Source organism: Brassica oleracea, chromosome C8 (assembly GCF_000695525.1).
Source record: "Brassica oleracea var. oleracea cultivar TO1000 chromosome C8, BOL, whole genome shotgun sequence".
NCBI lineage: Eukaryota > Viridiplantae > Streptophyta > Magnoliopsida > Brassicales > Brassicaceae > Brassica > Brassica oleracea.
The window spans coordinates 34305305-34323839 of NC_027755.1; the positions used below are offsets into that span (position 1 = coordinate 34305305).

General features: G+C 31.4%; 2 protein-coding genes and 1 pseudogene across 2 annotated transcripts; 1 reads left to right on the forward strand and 2 right to left on the reverse strand.

The window, feature by feature from the left end:
- Positions 1-60: 60 nt before the first annotated feature.
- LOC106307827 (carotenoid 9,10(9',10')-cleavage dioxygenase 1-like) lies at positions 61-5399 on the reverse strand. The gene is made up of 9 exons (XM_013744891.1): positions 4870-5399; positions 4475-4545; positions 4359-4373; positions 2548-2659; positions 2040-2139; positions 1902-1964; positions 1334-1444; positions 1074-1258; positions 61-454 (listed from the first exon to the last, which is right to left on the reverse strand). Exons 1-9 carry the CDS (start codon positions 5284-5286, stop codon positions 77-79), a joined length of 1452 nt encoding a protein of 483 aa, XP_013600345.1. The 5' UTR covers positions 5287-5399; the 3' UTR covers positions 61-76.
- A 6704-nt stretch (positions 5400-12103) lies between these two features.
- Positions 12104-16105, reverse strand: LOC106309257 (annotated as a pseudogene).
- Positions 16106-17033: 928 nt separating this feature from the next.
- LOC106310592 lies at positions 17034-18102 on the forward strand. The gene is made up of 5 exons (XM_013747821.1): positions 17034-17220; positions 17293-17388; positions 17508-17621; positions 17720-17759; positions 17861-18102. The coding sequence occupies exons 1-5, from the start codon at positions 17086-17088 to the stop codon at positions 17932-17934; spliced, it is 459 nt and encodes a 152-aa protein (XP_013603275.1). The 5' UTR covers positions 17034-17085; the 3' UTR covers positions 17935-18102.
- Positions 18103-18535: the final 433 nt, after the last annotated feature.

Genomic DNA, 18535 nt, shown 5'->3' on the forward strand with positions numbered 1-18535 from the left:
TCAAGATTAACAGAAATCAGAGTGATTTTTTTTTTTTTTTTGATCAAACCATACTTGCACTTGATATTAAAAATGTTTACACTCCAATAAAGGAGGATACAAAGAGGCTATTGACAGCCAACCAAACAACACCAACAAAAACATAAAAGATAGAATGGCGACACAAATCACAAAAAGCAAACATATGAGATCGTATCACAAAAACGTCATAAGCTACTTCAAAGATTGCATCTAGTGTAACCCGTAAGACCACACACACTGCACCATATGCAGAGAAGAGCATTCGATGGGAGGAAGATCCTTGCAATACCAACGAAGCTTGTTCTTCCAATTCACTCCATATAGGAGGAAGTATTAGGAAAGAAGACTGATTCAAACGAGGGACAAGCGAGAAATCATAACCCGCCACATCCATATTCATCAGGCTAAAGATGAAGATGAGTTTCTCTTCTACCTGCCACCAAGAAGAAAGATACACGAACATAACACCAATACCCGGAATAGAACCCGTAAGAGAACTGCATACTGCAGACGATCGCGCCAAGGCGATAAAAATGCTATTAGAGGTCGCAAGAGTAGGACCAAATAACACTAGAACCATTGGTATATCACTGACTAAAGTCATGAACCTCAACTCCAACGTCACCCACACAAATAGCTGTCTAATCCATTCTACAGTAGCAAAATAAGTGGAAAAGAAAGAGCTAAGATGTACATGAGAAACCTTACAAGGAGGAGTGATAGGAAGGTCGAAACAAGAACTGAATAAAGACCAGTCAACACATCCGAATATAGACCTGTATACCACAGGAGAGAGCAGCCCGTAGGCCAATATAGACCTGTATACCAAAACGAGCCTTTTTTGTGGGATCAAAAGAATATATCATTTTCTTCTCTTTAACCATTTCCTTGAAATCATTTACAAAGACACGAGAATGAATGTATAAGGGAGGCAGACACTTTTATGACTTTCTCATAGGAAGTATAATAAATAAGCGAAGCAAAATTCAACAAACTATATATATGAGAAGCAAAATTCTCTTGTTGGTGTAACCTTTAAAATTGATGAGTACCTTTGGCCTGAAGTGCATAGGAAGATCCATGAAGATTGCGTAATTCTCGGTAATAGCAAAATCATGCATCATTATTGGCTTTGAGATAGTAATTGGGACTGGGTCATGCATAATGCCATCTTTCGAGATCACTCTGTATGTGAGGTAAGGTGGCATAGGCGAACACCCAAATGTAAACATTTCACCTGTAAAGAGATAGGGCACATCATGGGTCAACAGAAATACTATATCATGCTTCTCAGGAAAAATTGAAGACTTGCCCGTAACAGGGTCAACTTTTGGGTGGGCAGTGAAGGAGTGGGTCAATCTCTTGTCATACTCTGTCATGCCAAGAGTTTGAAGGTCTCCATCTTCCAAAACCTTGATAACGTCTACAAAATGGAAAGAGAATATAATGGCTTCAACTTTTAAGAAACCAAACATATGGTCAGTCCTCTTAACATCTTACATATGGTCAGTCCTAACTAGATTATGTCTCGATTTTCTAATGCCAATTATTAAGGAAGACTATTTTGTGTTTTGTCAAGGGAGTTTCCGTGTTAGCTGGAGATGTCTCTTTTGGGTGGACTAGCCGGCGAGCACATGATAGGTGTCCTATTCATTGGGAAAATTATTGAAACTTATCCATAATTATCCAAAAACCGAATTGCAACCAAGTTGGACTCATTTTTTTTCTTGGATATTAGCTAATTTTTAATCTTGTTATCCAAACCGAACCCAAAACTAAAATAATAAAAATAAAACAGAACCAATTTTCATAAAGATACATGAAAACCGAGAAAACCGAGAAAACCAACCCGAACTCCCAGAACTAAGAAGAGGGCTTACACGGCTTATCCGTCTCCTGCAATGCTAGAAGCTTTCCATGGTGATATATGAGCGATGTATTAGCTGGTACGTGAAAAAGTAGTGTGAAATTTTAATATACTTAGCTGGGGATAGAGTAGCAGGGATGAAATAACCAACCAGTTCCATTTCCGTAAGAGTCGTCCAATACTTTCAATTTAATTCTCAGTTGTTGCATAATGACCATAACCAATCCGAAAAAACCCTTAAGGTCCCCAATCTGAAAAATTTACAGGGAAAAAAGAGCACAAATGATTTTCGTCACAAGTTCCCATGCAGTTGCAGTAAACAACGCGCAAGCACTAGACGGTGGTAGAACGTTTTCAATTTTATGTTAATTATTCAGACGCTTAAAGATGTTTAAGGTGGATATTATGCAAGGCACTTATATTATTTAAATTAATTATTTAAGTATTTATGTATCAAAATCTATATATTTGAGTTTAAAAAAAATCTATATATTTGATTTATTTGCGAAATAGTTCTAAAATTATATGTGTATAGTCTTTTATATTTTAAACATATGTGGTATTATATGAAATCATTTATATATGCTAAACCATATGTTTCACACGAATTGTATATATTATTAAGTATATTTTATTTTCACATTTCTAAAAGTAATGACCTTCATCAATTTGGCATCTCCGAAAAACTCTTCCTGCTGGAGACGTGATGTCTTAACGAATCGAGAAACGTAAGTTGCTTTCCCATCTTTGATGCGTACCCCATGTATCATTCTGCAAAGTTATACAAAAATGAAGGAATTGACAGAAAAAAATAACAGAAGATTCATGCATGTGAGAGCAAGGGCGTCAGATACTTTGGGACCATCAGTAAACAGTGGCCGAGCTAGGATATTATTATGTGGGGTCAGATGATCCATGTGAGTTTTTGAAAATAATCTTTTTTCCATATATTTCCTATAGAAACATATGATGAATTTTGTTTATTAACGCTTGTAAATACTTGTATCATCAGTTTGACCTACGCCTGTGCATAAAATCCATAATCTGAAATCCGAACCGAACCCGAACCCGAACCAAAAAATCCGATCGGTACCCGGTCTGAAATGTAAAAAATACCCGAATGGATCTCGTAAGGTGGTACAAAACATATCCGAAAACCGAATCCGAACGGGTAACCCGAAAACCCGAAAACCCGAAAAAACCAAAAAATCCGAAAAGATATCCGAAGAAACCGGTCAGAATGTCCAAACTAATATACAATGTAATTATATGAAACATGAATATATACTTCAAATATTCAATTTCATATTTATTTTTATATGGTATCTAACAATAAGTATTTAAAATTTAAATAACTACTTTAAATACTTAATTATATATAAATAAGTATATATTTCTTATGTTTTGCTTTTAAATTTTAGATTTTATTTCGGGTATATCCGAACCGATCCGATATAACCCGAATCTGAATGATATATGGTTACTTTATGGGTTCTATGATGTGATACAAAACCGATCCGAACCCGATGTTATATCTGAACCTGACCCGTACTTGCAATTTACTAGAATGGGACCTAGGAGTTGTTATCAAAAAGAATCGAAATCCGAAAAACTCGATCCGAATGCCAACGGGTACCCGGACGCTCCGGACCTAGTTTGACCCTTGTAAAAAACAATTTTCCCACCGCTAATGTCTCTAAATCTGAGTATTTTATTATAAATCCGAAGAATCAAATTAAAACTAATAAAATAAAATAAACTGAAACTTGACTTTTTTTTGTAACAATTGAAACCTGACAAGAACTTGTAAATCTTTGTATGACTTTTTATATTTTATATCCAAAATATCTCAGGCTGGCCTCAACTAAATAGAGGTTACAATCAAAAGTTTCTACCAAAATATTAAATATATTTAAATACAAAATAACCAAATATCTATAAATACAATTTATAAATTTACTAAAAATACTAGAAAAACAGAATTACTCATATTTTTCAAACTTTCCAAAATATCTGAATTTATCAGAATATTTTTATCCAAAATATCTAAAACAATTCAAATGATCCCATACTTTCTCCAGATCATTAGAATTATCCAAAATTTTACTCGAATATCCAGAAAAAAACCCTTACTGAATGCTAAACATAACCATCACAAAAACAAAGAGAGAAGTTGGATTCTTTAATCCCAAAAGTTATAGTTCTAATTCAGTTTTTGCATTTATTGAAAAATGGTTTATTCACAAACAATATATCTAAAAAAACACTTTGCCTAAAAACTATCATTTTTATCTTTGAAAACAAACTTATATTCAGAATCCCTTAAAAAAAAAAGAGATTGGATCCCTCTGACATGAGACACGGAACTGGCTCCCAAGCCCTCCCTCTAAGCCGTTCCGGTGTGTGAGAGTAGAGATAGGTGAAAAATGAATGCTAAACATAAGCGATGAGGGGGTCAAACATAACCTACCCATCTCCATCAAACCTGAAAAGAACAGAGGGAAGTATATATTATATGTTGACAGCCACAATACCATGATGATCTTTTAATGTAGAAAAAAAAAACATGGGAAGAAGAGAACGTGCCAGTGATATCCAGCGAGTGGATCAAACTTGGGATTTGGACCAACTCTACGAAATATACCATTCAAGCATTCCTGATAATTACTCCCTCCGTTTCATATTGTAAATAGTTTTAGGGAAATGTTTTTGTTTCAAAATGTAAGTAGTTTTCGTATTTCTAGATAACTTTTATATTTATTGAATACAGTGTGACCAATCAAATTAAATAGATTTATTTTTTATTGGTTAAATTATATCTAAACTATTTATTATAAAATACTTTTTAAAAACATAATAATTTTTTTAATCTTCGTGCTTTTACCCAAAACTACTTATATTATGAAACGGAGGGACTAACAAAACACTATCAGACAGTGAACTCATGGAAAGAAATGATCAGAGTGGTGGAGCTCTCTCACGGGAAGAAAGCCATGGACGGGGAGGTCCTTGACCGGAGGAGTTTCGTCTCGGAGGGGAGCGAAGTTGCCGGAGAGGTAGCGCAGAGGGAGAGAAGCATCGTGCATGAGCTTGACAACGAGTAACTCAAGAAGATCGATAAGCTTAGAGGAAAAACACTTGGAGGGTTTAGGATTGACAGAGAGTATGCTATCATCACTGAGCTTTTCCGCCATGAATGTTTGATCAGAAACTGAATGGAGAAGCGAAAGTCTCCAGCGTGAAGACGGAGAGAAACGCTGCAGAGCCCACGGACGGGGGTTGCTAAGCTGATTCTGAGGATAAGAGTTGTTCTGATAAGGTTTAGTGGCAATAATGGAAGCGTCTGTGGAGGTTAACGGCGGCGAAAGAGAGGGCATGCTGAAGATGGTGCTTCTCATAAGTTTTAACTGTTTCAGAAATTGCCAACTTATATATTAGGTGATCATGATCAACGCCGCTTGGCGTTAGTTTATATAGGATAACAATTCATTTATTGAAAATACGTCGATTTATCTTTTCATAATTTTGATGAAGTGCTTCTATTTTTTTATAGAGATAATTACTAAATTAATGTGTAAAATGTGGAAATTAATAAAAAGGCTCAAAGAGCTATAAATTGTCCTAATAAAATTGCCCTAATTATAAATATGAAAATATTAAGCTGGAATTGTAGAGGACTTGGGAGTCATTGGACCATAAGTTATCTTCGGAAGACATGGCATAAACACAAACCGGATTTTTTATTTTTATCTGAAACGAAACAGCATTTCGAGTTTGTACAAGGGTTTCAATCACACTTTGGATATGATAGTGTGACTACTGTGGATCCTAATGGGATGAGCGGTGGTTTAGCTCTTTTTTATTATAATGAGTATCAGGTGAATATTCTTTATTCTAGCAATAGAATGATAGATATTGAGGCGGTTGTTAAAGGAAAACAAGTCTTTCTTACTTTTGTTTATGGGGATCCGGTGCCAAAGCTAAGAGAACAAGTATGGGAGAGACTAACCCGATTTGGTTTGGCACGTTCAGAACCTTGGTTTATTATTGGGGATCTAAATGAAATTACTGGGAATCAAGAAAAGGATGGGGTTTCTCTTCGTTGTGCTACTTCATTATACAATTTTGGATTAGGGCAATTTTATCAATATTATACGTAATTATACAATTTTATTAGGGCAATTTTCTCAAATAACACTTTTTAAGTTTTTGTCACAAAAATAGCTCTCAAAAAAATAAAATGACCAAAATAATTCTTTTTTATTTTGAAAATTTTAACTTTAATTTTAATTTTTAAAAAATTTGAAAGTCAATCCCCAAAACCCCACCTATTAACTCTAAACCATAAATTTAGATTAATTAACTATAGGATAAAAATGTATTTTTATCATTTAATAAAATTTATTTTGGTAAAAACTTAAAAAATGCTATCTTAGGAAATTTCTCAATTTTTTATTATCACTAGACAGCATAATTATCGTCATTTACTAACCAATCAAAAGTCTATCATTAAACAAAATTGTATAATTACATATAACTAGTTGATGGTTCGCACCTTGTGCGGACTATATTCCTAACAATTTTTAATCCTAATATTTATTTGTATATAAAAATTTATTTAATTAGATACAATCTTAAATTAAATACTATAAATTATAAAAATTCAATATACATATTGGTAATCAAAATATTAAATTATGTTCTTTTGTTTCGTAGTTTTATATATGAAATGTATATTTTGGATCAAAATCTTTTCTATAGTAGATTTGAAATTAAAAACTTATAGACTGAAAAAAAATTCAGTAGCACATAAAGGATTATAAATAATCACAACCCATAAAATATCAACGTTATATATTCTCTATAATCTAGATTTTTAAAACAGTGGGACAAAACACAAAATTATAAATTATAAAACATTATTTCTCTATTTTCTTATATTATACTTATTTTTGTTAAACTTTTAGTGTTATTTAATGTTTTAATCTTAGTTTTTATGCTTCTATATATATATTTTCAATGTTTATTTAACATAATTATATAATTTATATTTATGACATATTTTCAATGATACTTTACCTTTAATCTTAACTTTAGTATTGTCATAACCTATATTTGGATCAATATTTTCAATAAGAATATTAGTCATTAAAATCATAAATTAATATAAGATAAATATAATTATGAGGAAAGGTAAAATACATTTATATTAACCACTTTTACCCACACTTTTAATGAAATTATATATATAGATTTTTACCCTCACTTTTAATGAAAGGTAAAATACATTTATACCCCTATTGTTAACTAATCTAGACTTAGGGTTTAGAGGTTTTTTTGAAATTTAGGATTCTAATAAATATATAAATAAATACTTAAAAATATTTTAAAAATTAAAAAATAGGTTCAAACATAATTTTCGATTTCAAAAATAAATTTTGAAAAAACAAATTCAAAAATAAATTTAAAAAGTTAATTTATAAAAAAATTCTAATTTGAAAAAGTATAATTCGAAAACATAAAAATATATTTTTTTGATTTTTTTAATTTTTATTCATTTATATAATTATTTATTATATATAAAGAACAAGAGTATAAGAGTCTTTTGCCATTTAATGAAGAATGTATTTTTAAAAATGTCCATTTTGTGGTGGTAAAGATAAATAATGAAAGTGGTAAACATGAAATTCCTTCATAATTATGATAATATCAGTAGATATTGTTAAGATCAATTGTTAATATCTATTTATTAATTAAATGTTTAAATATCATGATAATTATATATATTAAATATATATTTTAAAAAATAATATTATATGTATATCAGTAGAATATATTAATGTTTATTAATTATCTTAAATATCATGATAAATACATATATTAAAAGAAAATTTAAAATAACAATATTAATTAAACAAATGATTATTAATTATTTTAAATACCATGATAAATACATATATTAAAATAAAATTTAAACTAATAATATTAATTAAACTAATGATTTATCCTAAAATCATGGAGAATATGACAACTAAGCAAATTCACTTCTCAAATAATATAAAACTAGGTTAAGATCCACGTCTTGCGCGGGATGAATATTATATATAAATTATTTTTAAGTATTATATATTTTTTATATATTATGAATTAATAAATATATATTGAATAATTAAAAATTTAGTAACTATTACGTATATAATTAAATTGGTACAAATACTTAAATAAATTTTATTAATCTAGACAAACACTTTTTTATATTTTATATGGTATAAAATTAAGTTTAAATGATATTAGCATAGATATATAATACATTTTTAATATTGACATTTGTTAAAAAATATTTTATACTCGTATTATTTTTGATCGTTTGTATTTCTTTATAACAAATTTTTTAAATCAATGATAACAATAAAAATTTTGTGGGATGTTTAATAGTTTTAGTAATTTATAATTTTAAAAGCATTCAATGCAAAGTTTAAAATCTAAATATTAAGTTGTCAATAATTGTTCAAAATGTTTATCAAAAAAATTCAAGGCAAATTCGAAATTAAAATACTTATGTATTTTATATGGTATGTAATTTATTTTTTAAAAAATATTAATATACATATATATAATATTTATTAAATGAGACTTCCTGCTTATGTAATTTCGTAATCATTTGTATCTTGTTATAACATAAATTTTAAACTATGGATCACAAAAATTTCAATGTGAGATTTTTAACAACTTTAGTCATTTATATTCGTTTTTAAAAATTCAAAATATAACATATACGGAAAAATCTAAATTTTTATTATATAGTTAATGTGGTTATTTAATTTATTTTAATAAGTTAAAATAATAAAAAATGATAGAGAATAGACTAATTTTATCAAATCTTTATTATTCAAAATCATTAATTGTCATATATACTTTAGTCACATTAGGTAATTCCGTGATTTTTATTTAAGGAAACAATGAAGAATATTTATGATTAATTTATGGTTAGTTTAATAAAAAATTTATTATATATTTATATGGATCAACACATTTTTCTAAAGATTCTAAAAATGATTGTGGTGATGACATGTGATTACAAAAATATGTTGTAATGCTTCTCTTTTAATATATGGGGGATAAAAAATCATGGAAAATATGACAACTAAATAAATTCACTTCTCAAATAATAGGATAGATATTGATAAAAAATTATGCCCTAACCAATCAAAAGTCTATCATTAAACAAAACAAATTATGCCCTTTTCAACCATAAGGAATCTATCATCAAAACCGTTGACCTATCGAAGAGGTTCCAGCTTTGATAAACCGGTGATTGGTAAGGAAGCTAGAAGATTCGTTTTCTTTCTGTTTTCATTTGGCCCTATTCAATATAATCTCTAAAGTTTTACAAGTTATATTTTTGTAGATTAACACCTAATCTAGTCGCAGATTTCTCAGAGCCAAAACTAAGGATATTTTGCCGATTACTCCCAAAAGTGAGCATATCATTTGGTAGAAGTTTCCTGCCAGTCAACCACGAATTTATCACCTTAACCAAATACTACTTTTCAAAACTAAGGATAATTGAATTTTGTTTTTTTCGCTCCAACGCGTTTTCCAATACTACTTTTCAGAACTACTTTTCAAAAATACTTTTCAATATGTTTACCACTTCCAGACGTATTCTTTTTTTGGGCAAAATCTAGTATTGTCTTCTTGAACTTCATTTTCAATACTAAAGTTATTAACCATAAGATCTTCTTAATATTGAGATAATATATTAACTATTTTATATGAATAGTCAAATAAATTAATAATGTCAATTTATTTATTGTGTAACAGACTTAACATGGGTATTTTTTAGGGCTAGGCAAAAAATCCGAATCCGAAATACCGAACCAAATTTGATCTGAAAAATTAATACCAAACTCGAACTGAAATTGATTAAATATTCTAACGGGTTCAAAAATTTGTATGTAGAGAACCGAAACCAAATCCGATCCGAACCGAACCCGAATGTATCTGAAATAGATTTATATACCTAAATATACTACTTTTTTAGATTTAATGTATATTAAAAACATCCAAGATATATAAGATACTTTTAAGCTTTCCAAAATACTTGAGGATATATACAAATAGTCAACAGTAAATGTCTAAAATAACTAAAATATATTCAAAACACCAAAAATACAATATATGTTGATTCCTTATCCAAATATTCAAACGATACCTAACTATATGTTAATTTTAGGTATTTTGACATATATTATTCAAATTTATATGTAATATATTATTTTGTTTATAAATTTTGAGAAATTTTAAGCATATAATAAATTTTAAAAATTAGAAAATAATTTAAACGGGTTATCCGAACCCGAAAATATTTGAACTGAACCTGAACCAAAATTTAGAAATACCCGAATGAGGCTGAAATCTTTGAACTCGAAAATCCAAAACCCGAGAACCGAACTGAACCCGAATAGATACCCGAACGTCCACCCCTAATATTTTTTGGTAACAAAAATGACTGAGAGTTTACATGGAGGCAAAACATAATTAGTTTATTAACGAATATTTTAGAAGATATGTCTAATGTTAGCGGGTAAGAAAATTGTTAATGTTTTACCAAAAAAAAAAAATTATGTAACACAAGTATGTGTATGTAACATAGATAGAGAGTACAAATATAGTTATGTCAATTTTCATTATTAGCCATTTTCAAAATAAAATAGTTAATGTTTGCAGATTCATGGTTTATTAACTAATACATAGTTGGATACTCAGTTTGTTAACGGATATATTGTTTGATACATGATTTCTTCACTGGTACATTGTTATTTGATACTTGTTTTTGCGAGTTGATATAAACATATATATAGTAATTGTTAATTTAGAAAAACAAATAATACTCTTCTGTTATTTTTATATAAACATATATATAGTTATTGTTAATTATGATACTAGTAAGACCATGTATATGCATAAAATATGCCAAAAAAAACTCGGTTATTTTGGATTTCTGAGCTAATATCGACTGTCGTTGGTTTACTTTACAAATCTCATGGGTTATTATTGCCGAGGAGCTTGTCTACCTGTGAATCGTTCGCGAATTTGAACATTTGAAACAAGATTGTTGTGGATGTTCCTCGGGTAGCTTGCCTATATTCACCGAAAACTTTGCATCTCGAAAGTGCGACTTAGAGCATCTCCAAAAGACAATAGTTTTTTGCTTTTCAAAAAGTAATTTCAAAACTTTGAAGTTTTGAGGAGTGAAACTCTATATTTGAAGTTTCACTATTCAAAACTTCAAATTTGAAGTTTCATAATTTTATTTGCATTTTGGTCCTTACAATCACACATCACCTTTATGATTCATAAATATTTTTTTGTTTATTGTTTTAATCCTTAAAAAAATATATCTCATAAATATTTTAAATTTTGTTTACAAAATTTAAGTTTTACACATAAAATTAAATAAAATTTTAAAATAAGATTAAAATATTTTAAACTAGATTTAGACAACAATAATATACAAATGAAACTTAACAAAAAAAGATTTTTAAAAATTACATAAAGACATAAATATTACACAAATTTAAATATTACAACAACACTAATAGTCAGATAAGTTTGATCCAGAACCTTCAAAATTTTCAAATATTGTTCAATTTTTTTTCTGTAACTGAAGATGGTTGTTGTTGTTTTGATGTTTTTTCCGTACAATTATTTCTTGCTCATATCAAATATATTCACGAGTATTAATATCATCGAAATGAAATTAGTCTTTTAGCAATATTTTATGTTTCTCTTTTACTTTCTTGTTCTGATCTAATGTATTTACAAGTATTACTATTATCTGATTTCAACAAATTTTAGCTCGTAATCTACAAAGTAAAAATGAAGAGAGCCATTTTTACTTCAAAATGCACTAATAGGTATTTTGTTTGAAGTTTAATATTAATTAAGTTATTTTTATTTAAATTTTATATTTAAATTTTAAATTTTACTAATTAATATTGTTGTAATATGTTTACATATGTGCTAGCTATTTATAAAAGTTTTATGAATTCAAATTAGTTATGACAAATATAAGGACCATATTATAAAATACAAATAGTTTTGAAGTTAAATTTGAAGTTTTGTTTTTGGAGAAGAACACCTTTGAACTTCAAATATAGAGTTTTAGAAACATCAAAATAGAATTTTTTTTTTTTTTGAGATGCTCTTATGGGGTTTATAAATAACAAAAGTAAAACAGTCTAGAAAAAAACAGAACTAACGGGTCTTATGGGGTTTAGAAATTTTCTTCTCTCTTCTTGACAGATTTGGGTGTCTTGTTCTTCGTAGACTCTCTCTTTTCTTCTTGTGTTCTTTCCTTGCTGCTTTCTTGTCTTCACGACCCAATTCTTCATCACTTCCACTTTCACTTTCGTCTTCTTCCTCCTTTATTTTGTCATTAACATCCACCTTGATTTGCTGCTCATCAAATTTAGGAAGAGCAACCTTAAGCCCCGTGATAGTTTAATACAACATCTCCCCTGAATCCTGTCCGCTCGTTATCTTCTCCACATCAGCTTCCGGGTTCTTCACAGCATCCAGAGATTTCTGTATGTATGACTGATCAACATAACAAACTCAATAAGATTAACTCTAAAAGACTGGATACACTTCACTAACCTTCATAAATACTGAATCCGCGATTTCATCCTCTACGGATATATCTCCTCGCTCTATAACTTTGCGATGGACCTGCCCCATACGACACACTTCATTAACTTAGCTTTGTTTATACTACAAAAAAAAAAAAAAAACGTTTCAAGCTGCCTGTATATTACCTCTTCCAAATATCTCTATCAACATCTTGGTCTGAAATTGTCGGATCAACTATGAAGTCAAATAGCTCTCTTATTGAAAAAGTCCTGCGTTGAAATAATCTAACACATGAGAAACCATTTTCCAGTCAAACCAAAAGGCATTGTTAAACAAGTCCAGCACTTACCGAAACGTGGTCACAATCTTCACGTAGAAAATTGAGGGCAAGAGGATGGTCCAGATCCACGGATTGAGAAACATCGATTATATAAAGGTGCCCCTGAAAAATAAGCCAAGACGATAATAATATCAATATATATATTTGGCTTATCCATATTGTTTCCAGCTTACTTTTGTTTACTTTAAAAACATAAAAATAACTCATAAAACGAAAACACTGAGATCTCCATGAACCAAAACAACAGATAATGCATTAAGAGGGTTACGTATAAACTCCATGGCCCTGTTCGTTTGTACATCTGGAAGATGCGTCCAGATGGTCCATCTAGATGTCTTATCCAGATGCTCAATCTAGGTGTTGTTCGTTCTTCATTTCGTCTATGCATCCAGATAAATTATCTCAATGCAACTATGTTTGTTTGCTTTTCATTGTTCAACTTCCATCTACATCCAGGTGGACTTGTTAATAAAATTATTAAAATATAATTTTTTACGTTTCGGCAGAAAAATTGCATTTTTACGGTTTTGGCGGAAAATATTTTTGCGGTTTTTGAGGAAAAATATTTTTGCGGTTTATGAGGAAAAATGTGTTTTTGGCGAAAAGGTGTATTTTTGTGGTTTTGGCGGAAAAAATACGTTTTTATGGGTTTGGCGGAAAAATACGTTTTTGCGGTTTGGACGGAAAAAGCGTGTTCTGCGGTTTTGGCGGGAAAAGTGTTTTTGACGGGAAAAGTTTTTTTTCACGATGTTGGCAGGAAAAGTTTTTTTCGCGATTTTGGCGGGAAAAGCATTTTTGCGGTGTCGACGGGAAAATACATTTTTCCGATTTTGGCGGAAAAATGCGTTTTTCCGATTTTGGCGAGAAAATGTGTTTTCCAGTTTTGGCGGGAAAATACGTTTTTTCCGGTTTTGGCGGGAAAATTCTGTTTTCCGATTTTGCGGAAAAATTGTGTTTTCCAGTTTTGACGGGAAAATGCGTTTTTCCGGTTTTGGCGGGAAAATGCGTTTTTCCGATTTTGGCGAGAAAATGTGTTTTCCAGTTTTGTCGGGAAAATACGTTTTTCCGGTTTTGGCGGGAAAATTCCGTTTTCCGGTTTTGGCGGGAAAATTGTGTTTTCCGGGAAAATGCGTTTTTCCGGTTTTGGCGGGAAAATTTTGTTTTCCGGTTTTGGCGGGAAAATTGTGTTTTTCAGTTTTGGCTGGAAAATGTGTTTTCCGATTTTGGCGGGAAAATTATGTTTTCCGATTTTGCCGGGAAAATTATGTTTTCCGGTTTTGGCGAGAAAATGCAATTTTCCGGTTTTGGCGGGAAAATTGCGTTTTTCCAGTTTTGGCGGGAAAATGCGTTTTTCCGGTTTTGGCGGGAAAATGCGTTTTTCCAATTTTGGCGAGAAAATTGTTTTTTTGGGTTTTAGCGAGAAAATGCTTTTTGCGGTTTTGGCCGGGAAATATTTTTTGGAGTTTGGCGGGAAAATGCTTTTTTTTTTGTTTTGGCGGAAAATGTGTTTTTTCGGTTTTGGTAGAAAAGTGTGGTTTTACTGGTTTGGCCGAAAAATGTGTTTTTATGGAAATGTGTGTTTTACGTTTTTTGCGGAAAAACGCATCGTGCGGTTTTGGCGGGAAAGTGTGTTTTTCAGTTTCTGCGAGACTATGCATTTTTTGGTTATAGCAGAAAAATGTATATGCAAAAAAATAGAATTTAGGGTTTGAAAATAATATTTTGATTTTAAAAGGTCATTTTTGTCAGTTATCATTTTGGACTGAACTAGATGCATCTACATCACGATGCACCATCAAGATTCACCTTCATTTGGGTGAGAATTTGAGATGAGTTTTTAAAAATTCAGTTGGGTGATCCATCTGGATGTAGCATTATAATTTACAAAACGAACATCGATTTGCATATTCACCCAGATAGATCATCTGGGTGAGCAAATGAACAGGGCCCATGACTAGAACATGAAGTAGTATAGGAGGATAGGAACTGGACACCTAATCCCTGCTGCCTGAATCAAGAGCCTTGGATCAAGAGCCTGTTCAACTGTTACCCGATCAGCTTTATCAGTGTTTCTGCTTCTACCGATCTCAGTTTCTCTGAGACTTCCGCGTATCGCCGTAGTCACGGAGTTTGATATCCCGACTTCAACTCTACCTTCCCACCCCTCTAAGGGAGAAGCACATACATGACTAGAGAGCTTCTGGGCCTTGTTTGAAAAAGACTGTAGAGAACCTGAACTGGGCCGAGCTCCCTGTCCGCCGTGAGCATTAGAGCATCTTTAACGCATGAAACCCATTTGAGAGTGCTTATTTTTTTTATTTTTATTTTTTGTCTGATTAGAAAAAAAAATTAAAAAACGAACCAATCGCGGACCACCACGTGTCAGTGGGGCCGCGAACAGTGTAAACAACCCACTTAAATTGGTGCTTATTTGGGCGCTATAAGAGCACCTCCATGGAGGTTATATCCATTGGAGTTCTAAAAAATCATATGTGTATGAGTATATGTTGCATATGTGTATGTATTTGTAGGGTCCATTATTTTGTGGAGAACTCCACCTTAAGATTCTAAAAACTTTGTTTTAAGAACCTTAAGAGTGGAGTTCTCCACACAAAATAATGGACTCCACGCGTACGTACACATATACAACATATACTTATACAAATTTTTAGAACTCTGGTGCTCTAGGCAACTGCTTTTTTGGATTTTTTGTAGGGCCTACGCTAAGCACTGCGTTGAGGGTGCTCTTAGGCTACGAGAGTGGAGAGAGAATCCACCGATGTCGTTTTGCCGTCGAGCCAGCCAAGAGCTTCGCCGATGTCGGAATCTGACGAAATAGATAGATTTTCTTCATCATCATCGTCGTCTATCTCCTCCACAATCTTTGGAGAAATTGTCGGTGGCGGCTCTGCGACTAGCTCCATCGTTTTTTTAAAGCGAAATACCGGCGAGATCAGACTGAAGATGGTGGTATCTCTAGTCCTAACCCGCTTTTCTACTTATTAGCCAGCAATAAACCGGCGTAGTAGGCATTTTGTTTCGTTCTTTTTGTTTTTTGAGTGTAACTGGGTTATGTTCGACCGGTTTGGTTTTGTTATGGTGTCTGATAATTTTTTTATGACCCCAGATATCTGGTGGGTCAAGATTCAACCGATGAATTCTTCTAAATTTGTTCACCGGCGCCCGAAGATCCGATCGTTCATAAATAGAGTTAGAGACGTATGTCACCTTAAGATTTTCGTTTTAGGCTTTGGTTTTACAACAATAGCTGTAAAAAATTTGCTGTTCAAATCTTGGCCGTTAATTTAAATTTTATTAAAATCAAATTGGTAGTTAAAATTGTAGAAGTTTTGAATAATATTTAAAATATTCTATTTAAAAGTAAAATTATAATACTATTAAAAAAATTAAATGTATATGCTTGTAAAAATAGTATGGATCTCAAACAAACAAGAAACAAAAATCAATGATTAATTTGTCAATCTTAAATTTTAATAAAATTGTTACAAACTTAAATAAATGATTAAAAAAAGAAAATGTTTTTAGAGAAAATAAAAAAAAATAAAAAAAAGAAGTTGCAAAAATTACGTATTGTTAGATTGAAAAAAAACAACACAAAAGAGAAGAGATAAACTTATAATGATTTTATAGATTTTAGAATGATTTCGTGACAAAAAAAAAAGATTTTAGAATGATTAATTTTTTTTAAAAAAAAGTTTGATTGATAAAAAGAAGCTTTAGAAACTTTATGGATAATTTGGGAGGAAGATTTCAATCCGCTGGTTTTTAGATTTTTTACAAGCAATAATAAAAAAAATATCTATTTTATTTTATTTTTATTTTTTACCAGCATTTTATTTTATTTTATTTTGAATCTAAATAATAGTTTATTTTATTTTACAAGCAATAACCAGCCCCTAGTTTAATTAATAATAATAATCATATTTTGGTTTATTCAGTTTTTATTGTCCAATAAATATTTTGTTCGAATTCGATGTGGTTTAGTTCATAAATAGTTTGGCTTTGTTGTTAGAAAAATCGATTTGGTTTTTGCTTGATAAATTCTGTTCGGTTCGGTTTTCACTCATACACACGACATGCTGTGCTCAAAGCTTACACAAGAACTCCGTGCCGTTTATATATGTCGACTACTTATTTCAGTGAAAGAAGCGGGAAAATTAGATAAAAACCCTAAGAGAGAGAACGCGAAAGAGGGAAGGAGATGAGTCATCATCACCACCACCACCACCACCAAGCCGTCGATAATCTTATCAATGTATTCGCGAGAGCCTCTCGTGATCTCGATGCTGTCCATTTCAAGCTCGACAAGGAGTTCCAGCAGACTTACCCAGAAAACGTAAGCAATCTCGAATACTTTGGATTCAACCTCGATCTATCTTATCATTCAGTTTATGAATTTAATATGTAGGCGAATCCGATGAAGCTGATTCAGAGAATCAAGAAGCTGCAGGAAGATGTGACTTTCCTCAAAGACCAATGCCTTGAGCTTTTGTCTGCTAAACAGGTTCTTCCTTCGTTGTCTCCTTATATCTTTGAAACTGCTAAACCGAGGTTTTGATTCTAGAAGGCTTCTCTGCACTATTTGATTTTTTTTATTATCATTATTTATTTTGTTATGTACAGGATTTGATTGACAAGGCGCAGACAACACTTGTTGGTAACTACAACCTTATTCAGAAAATAAATGCGGCCTTGGGAGAATCAGCAAATGGCGATGCGTTGGCTGATTTTAACCAGGTTGGTGGTGTTCGTTTTCTTCTTGATATGCCAATTCGATACCAAAATGCACATCTTTTTTTCCACCATAAATCCTTTTTGCTTTTCATTTTCAACAGATAATTGAGGAGTGGACAATGCAAGTTAGGTCAAGAACAGGTAACCTGAACAAAGCCATTAGATGTCGTGGCAACATTGAGTTACGTTTTGCAGTTGTTTTAAGCATTATTTTCCTAAATGATGCTTCTTGTTTCTGATAGTGGGAGAAACAGAGGAGCCAGATAAAGAAGACATTAATAAGTTGCTTTTCTCAGCTATTGTTCATAACAATTGAGGATGTTCATGGTTATGTTCAGAGTTGCACGGCTTCTGCAGATTATGTAAACTGTGCTTTGGATTGTGTGCCTAATATCACTATATCATTTTACAATTTAACATTACATGAACTATCCCGTTGTGCTTTAAAATTTGGTATTCATTTTGGTCGTTTCGTTTAGGTAGAGATACACTGGCCTAAATGTCTGGCAAAGCTTGCAAAACATTCATTGCTATTGGTATTTTACCTTTATACATGGTTTCATCTTTGGATGTTCCCACAAAATAAGGCAATAATCTCGTAGAAGCACACATTGTAAGACGCAAGCCCAAAAGCGTCATTTGGGTATCCTCCTTACCTTAATACATGCTTACCAATATTCATCTTCTTCAGCAATTGTTTGCTTCTCTCTCTATCTTAAACAACGCCATCAAGACTGAGGATATTGTTGATTTTATCAATTTTTCTCTTCATCAGTATTAATGTACCGATTCAACAGAATGAACATGTCAGCCTGCAATCTGAACTTTGCATTGAAGGATTCTGCCATTTCAGAGTAAGCTTGCTCTGTGAATAATATCTCACCAACCCTGTTTCCTCTTATAACCTGATCAAGCAT

Excerpts from the sequence above, each read along its gene's own strand:
- LOC106307827 (XM_013744891.1), bottom strand. The coding sequence starts at position 5,286 with ATGAGAAGCACCATCTTCAGCATGCCCTCTCTTTCGCCGCCGTTAACC. Across the intron at positions 2,140-2,547 it reads GAGATGCCAAATTGATGAAG|ATTGGGGACCTTAAGGGTTT; the intron begins GTCATTACTTTT and ends TAAATTTTTCAG. Across the intron at positions 455-1,073 it reads CTATGCACTTCAGGCCAAAG|GTAGAAGAGAAACTCATCTT; the intron begins GTACTCATCAAT and ends TCTTGGTGGCAG.
- LOC106310592 (XM_013747821.1), top strand. The coding sequence starts at position 17,086 with ATGAGTCATCATCACCACCACCACCACCACCAAGCCGTCGATAATCTT. Across the intron at positions 17,622-17,719 it reads CGTTGGCTGATTTTAACCAG|ATAATTGAGGAGTGGACAAT; the intron begins GTTGGTGGTGTT and ends CATTTTCAACAG. Across the intron at positions 17,760-17,860 it reads GCAAGTTAGGTCAAGAACAG|TGGGAGAAACAGAGGAGCCA; the intron begins GTAACCTGAACA and ends TGTTTCTGATAG.